At 53.0% G+C, this 15,483-nt stretch overlaps 7 protein-coding genes across 7 annotated transcripts; 1 reads left to right on the plus strand and 6 right to left on the minus strand.

Moving 5' to 3' along the window:
* Positions 1–619: 619 nt before the first annotated feature.
* BJX68DRAFT_273835 (endo-1,4-beta-xylanase) lies at positions 620–2,423 on the minus strand (the record flags this gene model as incomplete). Its single annotated transcript, XM_071047547.1, has 10 exons — positions 1,867–2,423; positions 1,769–1,809; positions 1,674–1,722; positions 1,506–1,627; positions 1,309–1,454; positions 1,139–1,227; positions 1,064–1,082; positions 884–1,007; positions 769–834; positions 620–715 (listed from the first exon to the last, which is right to left on the minus strand). Exons 1-10 carry the CDS (start codon positions 2,099–2,101, stop codon positions 620–622), a joined length of 987 nt encoding a protein of 328 aa, XP_070905691.1. The 5' UTR covers positions 2,102–2,423.
* Positions 2,424–2,854: 431 nt separating this feature from the next.
* On the minus strand, positions 2,855–4,182 carry BJX68DRAFT_8906 (uncharacterized protein). The gene is made up of 3 exons (XM_071049945.1): positions 4,156–4,182; positions 3,468–4,096; positions 2,855–3,389 (listed from the first exon to the last, which is right to left on the minus strand). The coding sequence occupies exons 2-3, from the start codon at positions 3,748–3,750 to the stop codon at positions 2,995–2,997; spliced, it is 678 nt and encodes a 225-aa protein (XP_070905692.1). The 5' UTR covers positions 3,751–4,096; positions 4,156–4,182; the 3' UTR covers positions 2,855–2,994.
* On the minus strand, positions 3,877–5,842 carry BJX68DRAFT_8885 (FAD-binding oxidoreductase). The gene is made up of 6 exons (XM_071049940.1): positions 5,358–5,842; positions 5,071–5,277; positions 4,664–4,999; positions 4,439–4,608; positions 4,156–4,374; positions 3,877–4,096 (listed from the first exon to the last, which is right to left on the minus strand). The coding sequence occupies exons 1-6, from the start codon at positions 5,743–5,745 to the stop codon at positions 4,004–4,006; spliced, it is 1,413 nt and encodes a 470-aa protein (XP_070905693.1). The 5' UTR covers positions 5,746–5,842; the 3' UTR covers positions 3,877–4,003.
* Positions 5,843–6,956: 1,114 nt separating this feature from the next.
* On the minus strand, positions 6,957–8,125 carry BJX68DRAFT_222918 (NmrA/HSCARG family protein). Its single transcript, XM_071038056.1, has one exon. It carries the CDS (start codon positions 7,960–7,962, stop codon positions 7,036–7,038), a length of 927 nt encoding a protein of 308 aa, XP_070905694.1. The 5' UTR covers positions 7,963–8,125; the 3' UTR covers positions 6,957–7,035.
* Positions 8,126–8,396: 271 nt separating this feature from the next.
* Positions 8,397–9,796, plus strand: BJX68DRAFT_8919 (Zn(II)2Cys6 transcription factor domain-containing protein). Its single transcript, XM_071049947.1, has 2 exons — positions 8,397–8,990; positions 9,034–9,796. Exons 1-2 carry the CDS (start codon positions 8,456–8,458, stop codon positions 9,744–9,746), a joined length of 1,248 nt encoding a protein of 415 aa, XP_070905695.1. The 5' UTR covers positions 8,397–8,455; the 3' UTR covers positions 9,747–9,796.
* An 807-nt stretch (positions 9,797–10,603) lies between these two features.
* BJX68DRAFT_222922 (uncharacterized protein) lies at positions 10,604–11,356 on the minus strand. Its single transcript, XM_071038057.1, has 2 exons — positions 11,077–11,356; positions 10,604–11,018 (listed from the first exon to the last, which is right to left on the minus strand). Exons 1-2 carry the CDS (start codon positions 11,263–11,265, stop codon positions 10,791–10,793), a joined length of 417 nt encoding a protein of 138 aa, XP_070905696.1. The 5' UTR covers positions 11,266–11,356; the 3' UTR covers positions 10,604–10,790.
* A 122-nt stretch (positions 11,357–11,478) lies between these two features.
* BJX68DRAFT_222924 (ankyrin repeat-containing domain protein) lies at positions 11,479–13,160 on the minus strand. The gene has a single exon (XM_071038058.1). The coding sequence runs from the start codon at positions 12,988–12,990 to the stop codon at positions 11,605–11,607; it is 1,386 nt and encodes a 461-aa protein (XP_070905697.1). The 5' UTR covers positions 12,991–13,160; the 3' UTR covers positions 11,479–11,604.
* Positions 13,161–15,483: the final 2,323 nt, after the last annotated feature.

The following is a 15,483-nucleotide window of genomic DNA, read 5'->3' on the forward strand; positions in this document are numbered from 1 at the left end:
CGACATGTCACAGCAATGTTAGTGGCATCTCAGAGATCGCGTGCTGGATCACAGAGTAGAGCACTACTCCACGACATGAAGTTGTCGCGATATTCCCCTTCAACACCTGATTTAGCTAGATGCCTATGAAGCATCCTGGTTGAAATTCCTCCTCCGTATCTGAGAAGATGGCCGACTTCGCTGCGCCATGACGAAAAGACGAAAACACTTTCCGCGAACGCTACAACACAGTGATCTTCCTGCCTGATCCCACATGGTTGAACGCTCTCGACAAGAAGTATTCCTTCACCATGTCTTTCAAGTTGCTGATCATAAAGTAAAGTACTCCGCTGTATGATACGGGTTAGAAAGGCAGTAAGATTGGGACAGGCCAGTGGAAACAGATAGCAGTGCCTAATAATATATAGTGATACCTATCAGACGGCTATCATCAAAGAGCCAGGTCTAACTCGATCTACAACTTCCACACCCAACGCACGACACCTACTCGAGTTTTCGTTCAAAGAAAAAAGTGCTATATACAGCCACTGAATATACCCGTAACCGGGCCAGCCGGTTATTTGACGGTCGCACCGCCGCACCGTCTCACGTTGGCCAACCTGCAGACCTCGCCCATCCCTTACGACGACAAGGCGCTGATGATGGCGTTGTAGGCTTCCTTGGGCTGGTAGCTGCTGTCGTACAGCAAGGGAGTGAGCTGGGAGCGCCACGAGTCCTATAAGTGCAGGTGTTAGTTTTGATGGAGTGCGAGGAAGCGAGGGGACATACCTTGTCCGAGACACCCCAGACGGTGATACCGACACACTTGGGCTGGTCCAGGCATGCGTTGAGCAGCTATAGCTGTTAGCGATTGCAGGTTTAGGAAGAGTGCGGGCGGACTCACGTTCAGGTAGTCGTCCGACGCAGCCCCAGCGATATCGAGCTCGGTGATGGCGACCTCAGACACGCCGGAATCGGCAAGAGCATTGAGGGCAGCGGCGGCTTCGGTGCTGGACCAGTGGCTCTCGCTGTGAGGGTCAGTAAGTAAGTGATTTCACTCGAGATGGAGAATGAGGGGCGCTACCTGTAGTGAGCTTGGGAGCCTACAGGAAACAAGTCAGCAAATCAACGCGATCGATCCCAGTACAGGTGTACTCACCAATTCCATCAATCGGCACCCCGGCAGCCAACCACTGCGAAACATAGCTGACCATCGCCTGCGTCTTGGCGTAGCTCGCAGAGTCCAGGCTAGGTATCCACGTTAGCAACGCGACCTCGAACAGGCAGGTACCCGGGTACCCCAGGTACTACGACAGATGCACGACGTACTTGTAATCGTTGATGTACAGCTTGGCATCAGGGTCCGCGGCGCGAGCGGCCTCGAACGCAATGCGGACAAAGTCCTCGCCGAGAACGTTGTAGAAGACGCTGTCGCGGAAGGTGCCGTCTTCGTTGAAGATTTCGTTGACGACGTCCTACACCGATAAATGAGTTCTCGTCCCTCTTGAGAGGTGTGTTATTCGTACCCAGTGGAAGATCTTGCCCTTGTAGTGGCCCACGACTTCGTTGATGTGGTTCACGATGACCTCCTCGAGGGTTGCGGCGTCGCTGATGGCCGAGACCCAGGATGGAAGCTGCGAGTGCCAGACTATTTACATTAGAAACGATCGAGTGGAGAGGGACGGGCGACGTACCCAGCGTGTGGCCACGAACGAGCTTGCCATTTGTCTCGGCATAGTCGACCTGCGAGTGTGAGCGACATCGCAATACTCACTCCGCGATAACATACCAGGAAATCCGGCTGGTCAAAGTTGAAACTTCCCTGAGAGGCTGCAAATCGTCAATAATCACTCCCCGACCAACAAAGCAAGGATATGGTTTACTCACGCTCAATCGCGTCCCACTTCATGCTATTCTCCGGAGTCAGCGTGCCAAACTGCGCCCGGACGATCGCCTCGTTCTGGGTATTCTGCAGAAGAGCCTGGTCGGTGGCTGTACCAAAGTAGGTCTTTCCAGCAGCGACGAAGAGGCTGTTCAGAGTCGACGTCTGGCGACAGATGGCGCGCGAGTACGCGGCGGACGCGAAGAGCGCGGTGCTGGCGAGGGACTTGATGAGGACCATTGCGATGCGATTTCGATGGTGGTTTCGATTGCGACTGTTGGATGAAAAAGAGAAAAAAGAACAAAAGAGCGGACTGGTATTCACGACCTGCGATTGACAACCGAAACAAACTTAACTCCAACACGGAGGCCATCGCCAGGTTTTATACCATCTGGAAACCATGACGCCGTGGGAGGCAGACCGACGCACCGGGCGTTTTAGGCTAATTGACTCTCTTCCCCATTCGGCGCGGACTGAAGCAATCATGCATCGAGAAACGATCGACATTGACTCTGCGAGGAAGGAGAAGTTGTATGGGGTTGAGGCGTTTCAGCCAAGCATTGTTAATTTATCCAGGGTTTCCAGACTCGGTCTCGGAGGTTATGCCGCGGTGGAGCAGCGCCCATACTCCAGGCTGCATGGCGATGCCACAGCCGGCAGATTCTCTGCATCCCCGCATTTTGCCTTGTCTTTAGCCATTTCTTACTGTTCCTTCGGTCCGTGGTTATTTTGCCGCCGGGTTGATGCCTTTTTCAGCAGGGTCACTGTGGGTGTTTTGTCTACTGTGCCGAAGGGGGTCGTGTGGGGCTCGCGTCTTGGATTGATTGCGGCTGTCCTCCCCTACGTACTTTAGCCTAAGGGGACTTTGAGGTGGCGTGAAGCTTGCAATTGTGAAACTGGAATAGGAGTGAAGATGATGAATCACGAACATAGGCGTGTTTTGCGCCCAGTGTCGGCTTGGGACTAACTGACCCCAGGACTTGTTCGGCAGATGCCCAATCGGTGGGGTTCCGTCGCTGCTCTCCAGGAGGTATCTTGATACTTTATTCATGCCGGACTAGCAGTGGCAGTCTACCAGAGCCACCGTGATACTCGCCATCTCTTCAAGATGAAGACAACTCTATTTTCCATCCCTACTTCAAAACATACCGCACGCCACCCCCCAACATAGCCTTGGCATACTGCTCATGCAACCACACCACGGGCGCCGGCATAAGCTTTTCTCTTGACACTCCAAGCCCCTGAAAGAAAAGCGACTTGAACGCAAACTCTACAATATTATTCTCCCGATCAATGCTCGCGCCAAGCTCCATCAGCGCATCGAGCGGACGCACGCCCCGAACCGACGTCTTGCCTCCGCCGCGGATGAGTATGGAGCTGGCCGTTCGATCGATGACCTCAAAGTTGCCTGCGATGTCGGTCCCGACGCTGTATTGTGAGTGTAGGAGGTCGGGGCGTGTCCAGAGTTGCGGTTTGGTCCCGTCTCGGTTCTCGATGAGGGAGAGGAGGATTCGGTGCGGGGCGAAGCCTATTCATTGTCGGGGCAAGATATCTGGTTAGGAACATAACTCTGCCAAAGGCATCAGCAATGAGCGGTCCTCCTTACCTATGCCCGCCCAGACTCCACCACAGAACCTCTCCAGCAACTTCTCCTGGTCCTCTCGAAGGCCTGGTTCAATTCGATGTAGGGGCACGCGTATGACGTGCAAGTCGTGTATCGTCGGATTGCCATTGGGGTTATATGCCGCATGGAACTTTGAATGGAAGATCGTATCCGACGCTTGCATTGATACAATCTCGATACCATGCGTGAGGTAGACGAAGAATAGCCCCGTGCCAGCCACGCCTGTTGCCGCGGTGCCACCGAGGACCTTCCATGGAAATGGCATTTCTCGGATCGTGGTCAATACACAGCGACTGAACGCAGAAATCCAGTAATTTGGGAGCTCGGAAAGACATTCGAGCTACATCTACAGTCTACTCGTGACTGGCTTCTACTTATGAAGAAAACGGGTCAACAAACTATGCCATTTTTGCTCACAAATCCCGAAGCCACCCGTCGACCCCCGATTATTAAGCGGCGAGCCGTCAGCCCTACCCACATTCACGGGAAGAATCCCGAGTACTCAGTCTAGTGCTCGTCTACGATGCAGGTTTAATTGCGCCCTTGAATTTATCTCTCGGATCGTACTTCTTCCTCAGAGCTTGAAGTTTGTCCACATGCGCGCCCCAGAACTGTGACAAGGGTCAAATCCGAACATTCAACTGGGAGGGAGGTGAGCATCTCAACTTACCAGTTTTGGGTCAAGATATTCCTCATATCCATTTGGCAGGTAATTGGTCTGAGCATCTTTACCTAGAACTTTCGACGGTAGCTCAATAGCCAGCTCTCTCACCAGCCTTTCCTTGTCCGGCCCAGCATCTGCAGGACATCCAGGGCCAAGGAGTAGGATATGCTTTGCACCGGGGGGTCTAGGCCAGGCGACGCTGGTATTTGAGCCTGCTGGGTCTCGCTATAGATATGACTGTTATTATGGCATGTTTAAAAGGTTGTGCTAGGTTAGGGAGCGTACTTACGCAACACAGCACCTCAAAGATGAGATAGGTGCAGTCTGCAACCGACTCATCGATACCTTCTAGGCCCTCGAACCATTTGATCGCGCTGATGATGGTTTCTTTCGGAAGATCCTGGAGCACGAGGGGTACGAAAACCTGCTTCATCGTGCCTTTGGCGGTTTGGACCTTGTCTAGACGGCGATTAGCAATCCACACACAAACAAAGGTGGAACGGAACACCCAGACCTTGCAACTGGATCACACCGGCAAAAGTGGTAACCCTCGTCTGGTCAATCGCCCCAGGAATACTCAAAGCCCATCGGAAGCTCTCCCGGCCATGCGCTTCGCCATTCGCATCATATGCATGGATAACTAGCATGTCCGAGTCAATGTTTCCCAGCGACGCGAGGAGCTTCTTCTTCATCACGTAGAGAAACATGGTAATCTTGGGATTAGGCTCCCGAGCAAGAAACCCCGCAAGACCATCCGCGACTGTCTCAAGTTGACCCCTAGGAACAAGAATCGGGCCCGCCCATATATCCTGCGGATACGGGAAGACGCGGAGGATCACGCTGACGACAACTACACTTTTTGTTCAGTGTACCAGAACATGGCTATACTCGTAAGAACGGAAGGCTGGAAGGGCTGAATACCACAAAACCCACCACCACCCCCTCTCAACGCCCAAAGCAACTCCGGCTCAGCCGAAGCCCAAACGACCGACCCATCATACTTGACGACTTTTGCATCGAGCATATTGTCCGGATCCGAGATGCACCCGTGCTCGCTCGACAGCCACGAGATCCCGCCCGTGACGATTGTTCCTGCTACGCCGACGGAGGGGGTTCGTGCGCCGACGACTGGCTAGTGTGTCAGACTCGGCTACGTCCCAATAGACAGGTAGGAGTCTACCTATGTTGGTAGACGAGTAGAGACGTACCTCCATACCCGGGCGCTTCCTCTTCCATCCTCTGATAAACATCCACCCAGGTCTGCCCCGCGCCGATGGTGACTAATTCCGAGTGTGGATCGAAGTGGAAGTCGTCAAGGGCTGATGTATTCACCAACACGTCATTTGCAGACGTAGACCCAAAGCCATGCCCGTAGATCGCAAAATCGAGTGTTGTACTGTAGAGATAGGCGATGACCTTGCTTAGGGTTCCCACGGAGGTTGGCCGGACCACGAGGCGTGGGGTGAGTTGTTTCTGGGCCGCCCATGTTTGGCTGTACGGTCGGTACTCTGGGGAGTCTGGGGCGAGGATTTCGTTGGCTTGGAGGAGGGACTCTAGGGTTTTGAGCTGGGTCTCGCGGGTCTCTGATTCGGCCATGGCGCGATATCTAATTCGAATGTGGAAGGGCTGTTATATGTCAAGAAATTATCTCCGAGTCCCTGGCGACAATGTGAGAATTGTCCGAAAGTCGAGTAAGACAAGCAGCGAAGATCGACTTTATCTATCGGGCCGCCCGGCACGGGAAGTCTGACCACCCACGGTCCACGGATCGTAGATTGCGGGGTCGGAACATGGGTCAAAAGGCTATTTGCTGGTCAAGTATACCCTACCAAACCAATTGGCGATTCCCTTTGATAGCCGGTGTCCAAATCAACAGACTTCGGAAGCGAGAGCACGATGGCCAGCCCTACCATGTAAGCAACCCCGTACTTTCACATCCCCTTCTACTCCTCAGTCTGAATATGATAGTTACCCTAGAATCCGCCCATACTATTGGTAAGATAGCCCTAACTGTACTGACGGTGTAATAACTATTCACTGTTCCGTACGGGGTATACAGTGACTATATAGTAGATCTGCTGCCAGTTCTTATGACATAAGGCTGGTAGAGCGTTTACATAGCCAGTGCTTAAAGGAGGTTTTTTGAATGGCGCCTGCGCTGGTATTTGTTCCTTATGTGCAAAAGTTATGAACGGGAGCGGAGGGGATTAATAACCAAGTATTGACTTGTGGGGACGATTGAAGAAGGTTGAAGGTCTGTCTTCATTAAATATCCGAACGAGTGACTGGGTTAAATGCAGGAGAACCACCCGAAAGAATAGCTAAACCAGAAAGATGAAGTAGAGGTCTGCTCCGAGGATGCAATGACTGCAGTTTCTGCAAATATCACTGCGTCACGCGTGTCAGGTGGCCACCCGTAAGACACCATATGCTTATCAATCTCGATAAGACGACCTCTACCTACAAAAGCGAAGTGTATAGAGACTGGAAATGTTGACTAATTGCTGAATGCAGGTTCCTGGCCAGGGGGCGGATGCCCAAGGCATGCATGAATGCCCTTTTGGGAGCTGTACGATACGACTCGAAGAAATATGACTCCAAGCGCTTCGGCACCGTGAATATCTAGTTGTATCATTATGGCCAGACGTAAATGTGCCTGAAAAGAAACAAGGAGTGGCGCGGCGGAGGTCAAAGGGTCAATCGGAAGTTTATCAAGGAGCCCCAGCACGCATGGTTTCATGTTACAGAGCCCTCCTATATTTGCCTTTTCCGCGAAACTCTACGCAGGATTAGAAGTTGGTTAACTAAGCAGTCCAATTTCATCTATAACTCTTAAACAGAAACATATCCATGCTGCAAGGCAATACTCAATCTCACGCAGCATGTTCAAACCCCGTAAGTCGCCTTGACACGACTATTCTCCCTCTCCAAAAACTCCCCAAAGGTCCCCAATGGAATCCCCCAAGCGCGCACTTTCTCCATATCAACACAATCCACCATATCCCGCATCATCAACTGCCCTCCCAAAAACGGATTCCCGGGGATCTGAGCATCAATCTCCTCCTGCGACATGTAGTAGATCCTGACTTCCCTCCCCATAACTCTTCCAAGAGCCCGAACCAGCTCCTCAAACCCCATGAGCTCCGACGCAATCTCGAACTCCTGCCCGTTGAACCGCTGCGGCTCAAGAAACGCAGCCGTCGCAAACTTGCCAATGTCGTTTGGGTCGATCATGGGCAGGACCACGTCTGGCGTGAACGCAGTGGTAATCTCAGCCTTTTCGACGAGTCCCGCGTACATCATGTTTACGTGCGGGGCAAGCACATTGGTCATGAAGTTCCCCGGCCGGATGATGGTGTAGTACTTGAATCCCGCGGAGCGAACCGCCTCCTCGACCTGTTGCTTGCTGAGCAGGAGCCTCGTCACGAATCCGTCGGGGTTATAGTGCCGGCGACGCTCGGGGTGGTCGACGGAGAACCCACTCGCGTAGACGACATGTTCGACGCCAACCTCGCTGGCAACAGAGAGTAGGCGCTTGGCTTGTGAGAGCTCCTGGGTTATATCGGCGAGGTTGGGCATGAGGTTGATGAAGAGGCCCTTGCAGCCGCGCATTGCAGTGCGGAGGGAGTCTTCGTCGTTGAAGTCGCCTTGGAAAAGGGTGACGCCCGCTGCTTTGAGGGACTGGCTAGCGGCTGAGGAAGGGTTTCGGGCGATGGCGTGGGCTTTTAGGGTGGTGGTTTTGAGGATGTTGGTGACTACGGCGCCGCCCTGGGTGCCGGTTGCGCCGCAGACGAAGATGGTTGTAGTGGGCATTTTGGCAATTTTGTGGTGTTAATGTTGTGAGAAGGAGTACTGTCGTAGTTATGGTAACTAAAACTTTGTAGCACAAGGTGTTGTAGGAATAGATCTTGTAGTAGATGTTGGTTGAGAGATAGAGGACTGGATGGTCTCTCATAGCCAGGCACACATTGCATTTATATACTTGTTTACTCTGTTATATCCAGACTCAACACGACATTTCTGTGGAAGAAACTCAGCGGAGTTCCACCTTGCTGTAGGCAGCAATCCACATAGGGTGTCGAATTGATGGACACACTGTGGATGCCCAGGTGCTTGTATATAGCGTGATCGAGCTGTGATTCGCTGGCGGAATTCCGCCGGCCCCCACAGCTGTGGCCCCACTCGCGCTCTGTGCAGATGCGCGATTTCAAGCTGACTCGGAGGGACTTCGAATCGTCAACTTGGACCATGTTTGCGCACCTCCGCAAACCACTGCATCCGCACCTCTCGAGCCCATCAAGCCATAATGAGCTCCTCTGTAGAGCGGGACAACCCACCTCCACGGCGCAAGTCCTGCGAAGCGTGTAGAGCAGCGAAGCGCCGCTGCGACCTGGCCCTCCCGGCCTGTTTCCGCTGCGCGCGACGAAATGTGGCCTGCGTGTACCCAGGCTTGCCTGCCCCGGACCTCATGCCGGAGCTGTTGGCCCTGTTTAACCAGCCCGAGGTGCCTGAGCCCTGCACGACGCAGTTTACCCTCGGCACCACGCCCACATTCGATCCTGTCCTGCTTGAAACGCCCCCGCCGTCGACCCACCAACCCTCGCCTTCGCCTCTGGAGAATGGGCCACAGGATAGCCCTATCTCTGTCACACACTCGCATAGCTTCGAGATAACGCATGTTCGGACCAGAGCTCATGCTCCGCTCTCTGAAATCATGGCCTCGCGGTTCCAGTATGCTCTCGATACACTCAGCGACACCCCACGGATGATGGTCGTCGAGAACCAGACGCCGTGGAGCCATCGAGAGCTATACAGTGATGGCATGCCAAAGGTCATGCAGGGTATGTGTCCCTTCTCTCTACCCTAATCCTACTGACATTGTAGACGCCTACGCCTGCTGCGCCCTGTACATCACCAAAAACCCCACCAACGGCCCCGTCATCACCTCCCACATCCACACCCGCCACCAGGAACTCATCCTCACTCCCTTACCAACCTCAACCCCCGACCTTCTCGCCCACACACACGCCCTACTGATCTACCGCATCATGCACATCTTCGACCCCGACCTGCACAACGCCCTAACCACATCCCCCTTCGAGAGCCTCAGCATCTCCGCCCTAGAATCCGCCGCCGTCCTCCTCTTCAGCAGCACGCACTTCCCACCAGAGTCCGACCCATCAGACAAACTAATGAACAACACCCCGCTCCTCCCCTCCACCCTCGAATCAACCATGCACTTTTGGAAACTCTGGATCGTCGAAGAGTCCGCGCGCCGCACGATCCTCTTCACCTTTTACTTTCTCCAGATCGTGCGGCTTCTCCGCGGGGAGCGCAATCTGCACTGTGATGGGAAACTGGGGCTGCTGCACGCGTGGTATGCTTCGGCGTATCTGTGGGGCGCACAGTCGGCGCTGGACTTTGCGGTTGCGTGGGCGGAGCGCGAGCATTTTATTGTGCGGAATGTCAACTTTACCAAAGTGTTGAGTGAGGCGCAGCCCGGGGATGTGGATTGTTTTGGGAGGATGTTGCTGGTGACGAGTCAGGGGATGGAGAATATAAGGGAGTGGTTCAGGGCGAGGGGGAGTATACTATAATGTTCGTCTCTTTAATCATTTTGAGAAGCGGTTCATACAGCCTGCGTATGCCTGTCAAAGTAGTAATAGTGGTTAGGATTTATTCACATATATCCATGCTTCACCGACTGCACATCTCATCGCAACCTCGAAGGGCAGGTGCGAACCGCTGACAGCTCCTCCCGAATCCGACAACCACCCATCGCGCCTTCTGCTTCTTAAATTCCACCATTCCTTCCTGAAAGGTGTTCTGCCTCTCAAGAAAGGCACGGTTGCAAATGGCTCCTTCCGCTTTCGAGGGCACTCTATCGCACCTTCCCGACCTGAACAGCTGTTTCACAGAAGGCAAGCGCGATGGGCCATTCGTCCCTTCCAGATTTGGAATATCGCCCATCGCACCTTCCATTCGTAGTTGGTACATGGTGCTTTCCTCCTGAGAATTACCTCATCGCACCTGCCTCAAGAGATGTTTTCCTAAAAGTGGGTGCACGCCTTGCGAGGAAAGTGCCCTGTGGATTGCACTAGATTACGGCTTCCCATATCATGAGATTGAAACCTTGGTCATCGCTCTTTCCTAGAGCGTCGGGTCTGATATGCTACCTTTCTATGTGCTGTCTCGTGAGGCGGGTAGGCTGCATGACATATATACGAATGCAGATTACGTCTTCCCATCTCAGACGACTATCATTGTACTGTAGTGGCTGTGGTACTACAAGCCGAAGGGTTTACGTTGCGCATGATCACGGCCAAGTAAGTTGCAGAGGTTCATCAGGCGGATGATTGAAACAACGGTACCATTAGTCTGGACATACTGAGAACCAGGTAGTCTAGCCCATAATAACCAGCCCGCCTCACTTCTTCGTCGGCTCGGTCTCGTGTACTATCTCAGTCCCCCCCTCCGCTTCCCCTGCGCGACTACACTCCCGTCCCTCCCCCTTCCTCGACCTCCCACAACGGGAACAGCAACAAACCATAAACGTCGCAATAAGCCTCGTCGCCCTAGCTCTTCATCAACAAATCCCTTCTTTGTCCGCGAAACGTCCAAGGAAAACACAAAACACTCACTCACCCCAAAACAAACGCCATAGCCATCGGCACCCCGTCAATCTCTGCGAATCCATAGGGCCTCAAATCCGGACCTCCCCCGGCATAATGGGTGAAAAGCACCGTCACGCCGCCGACAATCGCGAGGATCGCAATGATGATATCGAGGGCGATTGTCCACCTGGTCTCTTCGGGGCCCCGGACGTAACTGAGGAGTGCGAGGGGGTCAAAGGGGAGCGCGAGTGCGGCCTGGGGGTTATAGTATCAGAGAAGGGGTCTGTTGGGTGGATGGATTGAGCATACGCACCGCAGATATGGCCACCGGGTATCGTCTTGCGCTGTCGTGCGGCCCGAATTCCACAGCGACGTAGATGAAGATTACGAGCGTTGCTAGGGCGATCAGGAAGAGGAGGGTGCGGCAGATGATGTGTGCGTGGAGCAATTTACTTTTACGCCGACGAGGCCGCTGCTGTGGCCGAGGTGAGGAATCGTTCATGTTGTGGAGCGCGAGTGGCTCGTCCTCGCACGAGATCTAGAGATCCTCGAGCGCGGACGCCGGATACTAGGCGGTCCCTAGTGAAGAGATGGATGTGGGGTACGTGACATTCTATCTGGGGAAGACGCATTTATAGCTAGCTTGGCCAAGACATTCGAGGAGCTAACTAATGGAGGGAGTACGTACTCGTCACCAGGGCTTATAGTATGAACGTGGCAGTGCAAACTCAATTCTGAGGCGGCCTATAGGTAGGTCCATGAAGGGGTCTGAGCGCTGAATCCTCACACCAACGTCTGCATCTTTGATCCATAAACGAGTTCAATATGTATTCACTAGTACCTAGGTGCCCAGGTATACAGGACGCTCATAACCCCAGCTCATAAACTCCTCAACCACGTCCTGCGGAAACCGTTCCTGGAACCGCTCCTCCCACGCCCCCGCCTCTTCTCTCCCACCATTCTCCCGCAAGAACGCAGCAATCTCATCGAATCCCAGTTTCATCGCGAGAAGCAGCGGCGCACCCATGAAGCCATCCGGCACATTCTTCTCCCTCGAGCCTATACCTCGGTAGTATTCGACATTAACATTTGCGCCGTGTTCCACGAGCAGGCGCACCAGGATCTCATGTCCGCGACTCACGGCGGCAATCAGCGGGGGGACGAGATCGTCGGACATGCCGAGTGTGCATTCCCCGCCGTAGTGGCTGTTTAGTTCTGTCGAGTCATTCCATTCATGGTCTGGTTTCGCGCCGTTCTCGAGGAGGATCTTCGCGATTGCACCGTCCGCCTGTTCCATGCTGAGCGTTAGGGCTCGCGTTACATGGATCCGGTGCGTGACCGGGGTAAGCAGGCGGACGATCTCCTCGTGGCGCTCCTGGACGGAAATGAGCAGAGGAGGCATACGCCATCCGCCCGGGTAATCCGGGCTCGCCCCCTTATCCAGGAAGAGCCGCGCGAACGCAAGGTGACCCGTCCCCGCCGCCCAGCGAAGCGGAGTATCCAGCGAGCCATTGCGGGAGGCATCAAAAGAAAAATCCAAGCCATAGCGATATTTGCCCAGGAGCAGCGGGACAAGGTGGAGATGCCCGCCGAGCAAGGCGCCCTCCAGCGCCCCCTTCATCCCAGCCTCGTCCGGCGGGTTCGAGTCGTCCGCCAGGAGGATTTCAACTATCTGCCGGCTCCCCTGCCGCGCGGCAATCTGGATCGGCCAGTCTCCGTAAACGTACCAGCCCGTATCCTGCCGTATGCCGCGACGAAGGAGCACGCGCACGACCTCGGCGTGGCCATGGGCAACAGCGGATGCGAGAACCCACAGTTTCTGCATGTCGGTCATGTTGGTATGGCATTTTAGATCGAGGAGGACGTCTACGATCTCCGCGTGGCCGTTTTCGACGGCAGTGCACAGTGGGTGAGGTGGACCGGGGGTATCGGGCGGTAGTCCTTTGGCAAGCTGTTGCGGATGGATCTCTCCTAGCAGGAGCGCGCAGGGGACAGGAGGCACTTTTGCGCCGTGGCCGAGCGACTTTTTCAATAGGTCGATGTTTCCATATGTGGCTGCCCAGTAGATGGCGTGCTGGGAGCCCTGCGCATCGTGCTGGTAGAGGACATGGTCGGCAAGGGCGTAGAAACCACGGTTTGTGAGGGCTAGAGCGTGCAGTGTTTTCAGGGAGTCTATGGATGCGATGGTGTGCACCAAGAGCTCGACCGGCAGATTGGGAAGAGACATTTGGAGAGAAAGTGGAGGAAAGAAAGAGTCGAGACTTGAAGATGGGGTGGAGGCAGCCGCCTAGAGCGACTCAGCCTCAATCTACTCGCTAGTCCCAAGTTGATGGAAAGCAATACGTATACGCCCAGGAAGTATGTGAGGGCATGGATATTCGATTAGCACCCAGGAACTTTCATCTAGATAACCTTGTTATTTTTAAAGATTGTTCTGGAAAGACACATAAAAGACACATTAAAGATAATATAGCAAATTCCAAGTTTGACGAGTGAAGAAAGCTGACAAAAATACAACAAGAAGCTACCAGGTAGTGAGACGAGTGGCAGACACCAATCTCTGCTGACTCTGAATATCCAGACGCACGGATTCATCAGCAGACCAGTAAGTATGAATGCAGTCCTTCAGCATCGACAGCACATCTCCGTCACCCGCTCCTAGTATCCCAGCCGGCAGAGCACTTGACGAGACGAGAATGCCAACAGCATCGAACCTGAGTGCCAACCCAATCACCATAGTCAAACCTCCACCTCCGTACGTCCAATACCTACGCATAAAATCTCCATCTAACAGTTCTAGTCACCGTGGTGTTCTTTCTACTATCACCGGAAATGTCCTGGAACGCAGAACCGATGTAGTAACACTCACACCTCTACCTACCACACGATCGAACCTGAACCCAAACCCGACCATCGCCGTGATAAACCCTCCGTAAGTCAACTTATACTCTTCAAGTCCCTATCTAACAGTTTCAGCCACCGTGAGGGGTTTTCAACTGATTTCTCTCCTCCTATTCCTATTCCAACAAGTCTCACTGTGAACAGTGAGACTTGTGCTTTCGCTACCGACTCTACCTCCACTTCCTTAACTGGGGTTTCTGTCATACCGGCCTTTTTGACGCCTACGCCTACCACTTTTTATACTTCTTATACCCCGAGCTCTTCTTAAATGTATGCCACTGGCAGCTCAGACGGTAACGCCTACCAGACCCTTTCTACCTGAAGATGTAAAGTATACTGCTCACAGACTGACTGAATATTTCCTCAGCCTTACCGCAGCGCAAACACAGCCAACATGAACATCTGTCTTTCCCAGAGAGGCTCGAACAGTAGCTGTTTTTTCAACGGATATCTCGCTCTGTCTATATAGTCTTTTCCTTTATTTGCTTTCTTTCTTTTTCTTTTTTCTCTTTCTTTTTTTTTTTTTGCAACTTCCAGTTTGCCGTCCTTGATTATTAGCTGATATGGCTTCTCTACTATTTGCACTCTCGCGTTCTATCTGTACTTATCCGAGTAACCCATAGAGTTTCGTTTCTGTGGCTTTCTAGCCTGGTGCAATTTTACCAAGGATCTTTCCTCAATACTAGCAAGTGATAGCGCACACATGTTGGGATGCATATCATTCTACAACTCTGCCACTCGGATTTGATTTCCAGAGAATCGCACGATCTGCAAATCAACAACCTTGTTCGCTTACTCCTTGGTTAAGAATAGCCTTGCTGAGCTGCAGGCCGCATGCAGCCAATGGATAAACCCAGCGGAGTTCTCGGAAGCAAATCATGCATAGTCTGCCTCCAATAAAAGCTCAAACAACCTCGAGGTCAGAGCAACGATGCACATGTAGCGTAACCATGTCCGCCGGGGTAGTCCAATACCACCTACGCTGTTGTTCTGGTGTTTGCGGTTGATAAGCAGTGAGGTGGCACTTAGGAAAGAAGAAGGGAATCATAAGAGGGCATTTATACATGGCAGAAGTTAATGACACGCCCTTGTAGGCTAGTCATGCTCGGGTCCATTCTCTGGTGGTTGATTAGTAGCCTGGTGTACCTACTAGTGATCTACGTCGCACTGGTATCTTTCATAAATAATTATGCAAAGAGGATATGAAGTACTATCCCTCCTCTTCAAACCCTAAAATTGCAGTGTCATGATCGCTGATATGCTCGAGAACTGGTAGCGTCTTGGCAAAAGGCCGTTCATAACTACCAATAGAACATTCAGGGCAGATCCATCTAACCCGATGGACTTACGTCTGCAGGTCAAGGATATCCTTCAAGGTTCACGAAGCACCCGTAGACTTTTAAAAATACAAGGAGCCAAGTAGTGTAGTTAGTGTAGTTTGGTCCATGATCTCCCACACTGCAGCAGCAGGAGTTCCACTCCAACCCCTCCCAGGGCCTAACAATGCAGTGCATGACAAAAGGACTACGGACAAAAGGACCATGTGCGGGAAAAAAACCGCCTGCAACTGCTTCTGCCTTGGCGTTTCTCGATAGAGTTCAAGCCAGCCACGCCTCAGCTAATGAAATCATCGAATTATCGGTTCATATCCGTCCTAGGTTGAAAACCCGACTCTGACAGCAACCCAGACTCTCGCTCAGAGTGAACCGCAGCTTCCAATGAGTAGGCCACGGTACAATCACATCTCATCGCGCTCGAAGGTTGTTACAGGGGCGGTTGTGACTGTTAGGGAGAAGGGGTGCTTGCTGCACTGTGTCTC

Source organism: Aspergillus pseudodeflectus (assembly GCF_044049435.1).
Source record: "Aspergillus pseudodeflectus strain CBS 756.74 chromosome Unknown BJX68scaffold_1, whole genome shotgun sequence".
NCBI classification, from domain to species: Eukaryota; Fungi; Ascomycota; class Eurotiomycetes; order Eurotiales; family Aspergillaceae; genus Aspergillus; species Aspergillus pseudodeflectus.

Coding starts and splice junctions, on each gene's coding strand:
- BJX68DRAFT_8906 (XM_071049945.1), bottom strand. CDS start 3,750: ATGCCATTTCCATGGAAGGTCCTCGGTGGCACCGCGGCAACAGGCGTG. Junction 3,390..3,467: donor TGGAGTCTGGGCGGGCATAG/GTAAGGAGGACC, acceptor GACAATGAATAG/GCTTCGCCCCGCACCGAATC.
- BJX68DRAFT_8885 (XM_071049940.1), bottom strand. CDS start 5,745: ATGGCCGAATCAGAGACCCGCGAGACCCAGCTCAAAACCCTAGAGTCC. Junction 4,375..4,438: donor TCTTTGAGGTGCTGTGTTGC/GTAAGTACGCTC, acceptor TCATATCTATAG/CGAGACCCAGCAGGCTCAAA. Junction 4,097..4,155: donor AATATCTTGACCCAAAACTG/GTAAGTTGAGAT, acceptor CCCTTGTCACAG/TTCTGGGGCGCGCATGTGGA.
- BJX68DRAFT_222918 (XM_071038056.1), bottom strand. CDS start 7,962: ATGCCCACTACAACCATCTTCGTCTGCGGCGCAACCGGCACCCAGGGC.
- BJX68DRAFT_8919 (XM_071049947.1), top strand. CDS start 8,456: ATGAGCTCCTCTGTAGAGCGGGACAACCCACCTCCACGGCGCAAGTCC. Junction 8,991..9,033: donor CATGCCAAAGGTCATGCAGG/GTATGTGTCCCT, acceptor CTGACATTGTAG/ACGCCTACGCCTGCTGCGCC.
- BJX68DRAFT_222922 (XM_071038057.1), bottom strand. CDS start 11,265: ATGAACGATTCCTCACCTCGGCCACAGCAGCGGCCTCGTCGGCGTAAA. Junction 11,019..11,076: donor ACCCGGTGGCCATATCTGCG/GTGCGTATGCTC, acceptor TATAACCCCCAG/GCCGCACTCGCGCTCCCCTT.
- BJX68DRAFT_222924 (XM_071038058.1), bottom strand. CDS start 12,990: ATGTCTCTTCCCAATCTGCCGGTCGAGCTCTTGGTGCACACCATCGCA.